The 3,758-nt window shown below is 37.0% G+C and overlaps 1 protein-coding gene across 1 annotated transcript; it reads left to right on the top strand.

The window, feature by feature from the left end:
- The first annotated feature begins 2,540 nt into the window (after positions 1-2,540).
- Positions 2,541-3,758, top strand: LOC109827081. Its single transcript, XM_020394043.1, has 3 exons — positions 2,541-3,344; positions 3,415-3,603; positions 3,679-3,758. The coding sequence occupies exons 1-3, from the start codon at positions 3,305-3,307 to the stop codon at positions 3,756-3,758; spliced, it is 309 nt and encodes a 102-aa protein (XP_020249632.1). The 5' UTR covers positions 2,541-3,304.

Raw genomic sequence — 3,758 nt, 5'->3', positions numbered from 1 at the left:
ATATAAGTATATATAAGAATACTCTCTCTTATATATGTATAATGTATGTATGTATATATATACTCTCTCTTAATATGTATAATATATGTATATATAATATATTTCTATATATGTATAATATGTCATATGTGTGTATATATATACTTTCTCTTAGTATATAAGTATATATAAGTATACTCTCTCTTATATAAGTATATATAAGTATACTTTCTCTTATATAAGTATATATAAGAATACTCTCTCTTATATATGTATAACGTATGTATGTATGTATATATTTACTCTCTCTCTCTCTCTCTCTTAGTATATATGTATATATAAGTATACTCTCTCTTATATATGTAAACTCTCTCTTTTATAAGTATACACTCTCTTATATATGTATAATATATATGTGTATATATATATACTAATATACTCTCTCTCTTAGTATATATGTATATATAAGTATACTCTCTCTTATATAAGTATACACTCTCTTATATATGTATAATATATGTGTGTGTATATATATATACTAATATACTCTCTCTTAGTATATATGTATATATAAGTATACTCTCTCTTATATATGTATACTCTCTCTTATATAAGTATACTCTCTCTTATATATGTATAATATGTGTGTGTGTGTGTGTGTACTCTCTCTTAGTATATAAGTATATATAAGTATAGTAGATTACAACGGATACTTCTTCCCCCATTGGCCCAACGGACAACAGCTACTTATGTGATTCTCTCTCTCTCTCAAGTTATAACTTATAAATATATATAATATATTTACATATAATATATGTATATATAATATATAGTTCCATAATAATTTGTAAGTATATACTAATACATAATTATATAAAATATAATAATATTAAACTAATTTTTAGCATTTTTTATCAAAAAAAAGAAAATAAATTTTAAAAAACCTAGTTGGGATGTACTTATCTATTGTGATGCGATGAATTCTAAAATAAATTTATACTTGTAATTTGTAAATGATTTATTAATTATTAATAAAGAATTTATTTTTATAATTTTTTATTTGTAATTTATGTCATTTTAAGTGATTAATAAAATTATTGTTTTTTATTAAAAAATTTTGTCTTTTTTTGTATAATTTAAAATTTAAATAAAAATTAAAAAATTTGATTAAAAAAATTAAAAAAAATAAACCGGGCCAGCCCGGGCCCGGGGTACTCGGGTCCGGGTCCGGGCTCCGGTTTTGCCCGGCCCGGGCCCGGATTTTCGGGCTGGGCCGAGTCGATCCGGGCCGGCCCGGATGGACAGGTCTAATCCCAGATCTCTAAGGGTGAATACCGATTTCTCCCAGATCTGAAAGTGCTCCCAGATCCAAAAAGAGCCCCCCAATTCGAAGATCTCCCTTTTTTTAGCTGCTGAAAAGAGGATCAATAGGAAATCCTGAACTCAGTTGAGTTTTCCACCATTTATAGGGGATTAAGGAGTGTAACTGCCCCCTTAATTTACTCCTAAGTAGGGGAGTGATCCCCTCAAATCGTGGAAAACGGTTTTAAAACTGTCCAGCTCGTGTTTGAACGAGTCAAACGTAAGAATTGCATTCTGGGCACGAATTCCGCATTCTGGACCTGGGACATAGAGTTGGGCTCTGCATTTGAGACTGAAAACACAACCATTAACTCTGCATTTTGTTGTTGGGACGCAAAGATGAACTCTGCGTTTTGAGTCTGGAATACAGCCACGAACTCTATATTTTGAGTTTGGAACGCAGCCACGAACTTTGCAGTTTGAGTCTGAAACGCAGCCATGAACTCTGCCTTTTTAAGTCTGGAATGCAACAATGAACTCTGCGTTTTGAGTCTGGAACACAGCCACGAACTCTGTGTTTTGAGTCTAGAATGTAGCCACGAACTCTGTGTTTTGAGCCTGGAACACAGCGATGAACTCTATGTTTTGTTGTTGGGACGCAGAGATGAACTCTGCATCTTGACTCTGGAACACAGAGGCGAGTCTCAGGCAAGCTTGGTGAGCTTCAGGCGAAGTCCAATGTTCAGGTGAAGTCCAGTCTTACAGACGAACTTCAGAATATAACTTGCTGCAAAGGATATGTCATAACTTTCAAACCGTAAGTCGGAATTGGACTAATTATATATAATTGACTATCTCGATGAGACGGAGCCGACCAAATCAACCCATAGAGTTTAGTTTACTCCCATCCATTTCACCAAATTCCTTACGGTTTCAGAGATATTTGTGTTTTGATTTAAAGAGACCGTCAATTTATAGCCTCTTTTGCTAGACCGTTGCAAAGATCGTCATCTTGTAACTTTCATCTTAGCTATTTGAAAATATGAGAATCATTAGATTGTAACACCTGATGTTGATTGTGAACGCCGTTGAATTAGAACTTTCATCAGTTGTTGTGAAGGTTGTCAGATTATAACATTCATCGATCTACGTGAAAGTTTTCAAATTGTAGTCTTCTAAAAGCCGTCAAATTGTAACTTCTATTATTGGTGTTTTATGGGGATCAGCTATCTACAATAACTTTTAGATAGCCTACAGTTGTGAGTTCGCCTATTGCCCGTCGGACTCGCCAATCTGACTTGCCCAAGTCTCCAACGGCTCTGAGGGGGCCAAAACATAAGGTCATGTTCACATCCCTCAACAAGATGATGATTGTTCTCCCATATGGGGATACAGAAGAAGAGGGAGAAGAGGATGCCGAAACTGGGGTGGTGCATCAAAAACAAACCCGGTCCTTTGCGGCGACTACCAGGGCCGAATTACGCACGAAGTTCTGACAGGAAAAGCCTATCATTTTGGAAGAAGCCCGTCCATCGAAGAGGACGAAGAAAGTCATGCACCAACCACACACTCCTCTTCCTGAATCGAAAGAAGAGCTGACCTGCGATATTCCAGGAGAAGGTAACACCTAATCTTGTTTCGCTTTTGTCATTTTTCATACTTCGGGCCAGGGATTTGCTGAATATATATATCTCATTGTTGATCCGTAGGGAGTCTTGAAGAGGGTGAGCTTCCATACGATCCTCATTCTCTCAGTTTTACCCATTCCGAGAGGTCAGGCTTCACACATTAGATGCACGAGGCCATGAGTGAAGAGGCTCGCAACCCTAAAGTTGGAGGGGATGCTGAGGTTTGGTTCAACTCACCCACTGATACCGCTGCAAGAATTTCAAGTCCATGTATATCTAAAACAGATAATACCTCATTCAGGTGGTAATTAAGAGAGTTGAGCGATTCAGAATATGTGCCCCCATTAATCACTTCTGCGCTTCATTCTCTTTTAGAAAAATTGAAGGGAGCGAGCATGAGCGTCGGGGCCGCGAAACCTGTTGTAGCTGATGAAGGTAAATATGATTCTCACTTATCATGAATTCCACTTTCCTTCTTTGTACTTAACACTCAAGTTTTCTATAGACGTTGTGATGGAAGAGCCCATCGTGGAGGAGGCCCTTCATGACATTAATATCAGGGATTTTGATGAGCATTTCCTTGATCAAGTGACGGGTTTCACCGAAGATGATCATGAATTACTTGCTGATATGTTATCGGAACAAGCTCGTCGTGAAGCCACAGGACCAACCGCTAAGGCTGGTTCATCTGCAGGTATGAATCTTATCTTGACATTGATGTTATTCATTTGTTAGATCTTTTTTAACCACAGGGGGGTTTTGATTGTAGGACCAGCCACTGGAGCTGATACAGCGCTACAATTGTCGGTTTGCAGAGGCAGCGCCGAGGGTTTTAGTTGCTTGATGTAG

This window comes from Asparagus officinalis, unplaced genomic scaffold (assembly GCF_001876935.1).
Source record: "Asparagus officinalis unplaced genomic scaffold, Aspof.V1 AsparagusV1_Un16, whole genome shotgun sequence".
NCBI classification, from domain to species: Eukaryota; Viridiplantae; Streptophyta; class Magnoliopsida; order Asparagales; family Asparagaceae; genus Asparagus; species Asparagus officinalis.
The sequence above is the reverse complement of the archived record's forward strand: the minus strand, read 5'-3'. Positions and strand labels throughout refer to the sequence as shown.

What these genes read in the sequence shown, in the direction of transcription:
- LOC109827081 (XM_020394043.1), top strand. Translation starts at nt 3,305, where the DNA reads ATGAGCGTCGGGGCCGCGAAACCTGTTGTAGCTGATGAAG. An exon ending in ACCTGTTGTAGCTGATGAAG is followed by an intron (nt 3,345 to 3,414) that starts GTAAATATGATT and finishes AGTTTTCTATAG; the next exon opens with ACGTTGTGATGGAAGAGCCC. An exon ending in TAAGGCTGGTTCATCTGCAG is followed by an intron (nt 3,604 to 3,678) that starts GTATGAATCTTA and finishes TTTTGATTGTAG; the next exon opens with GACCAGCCACTGGAGCTGAT.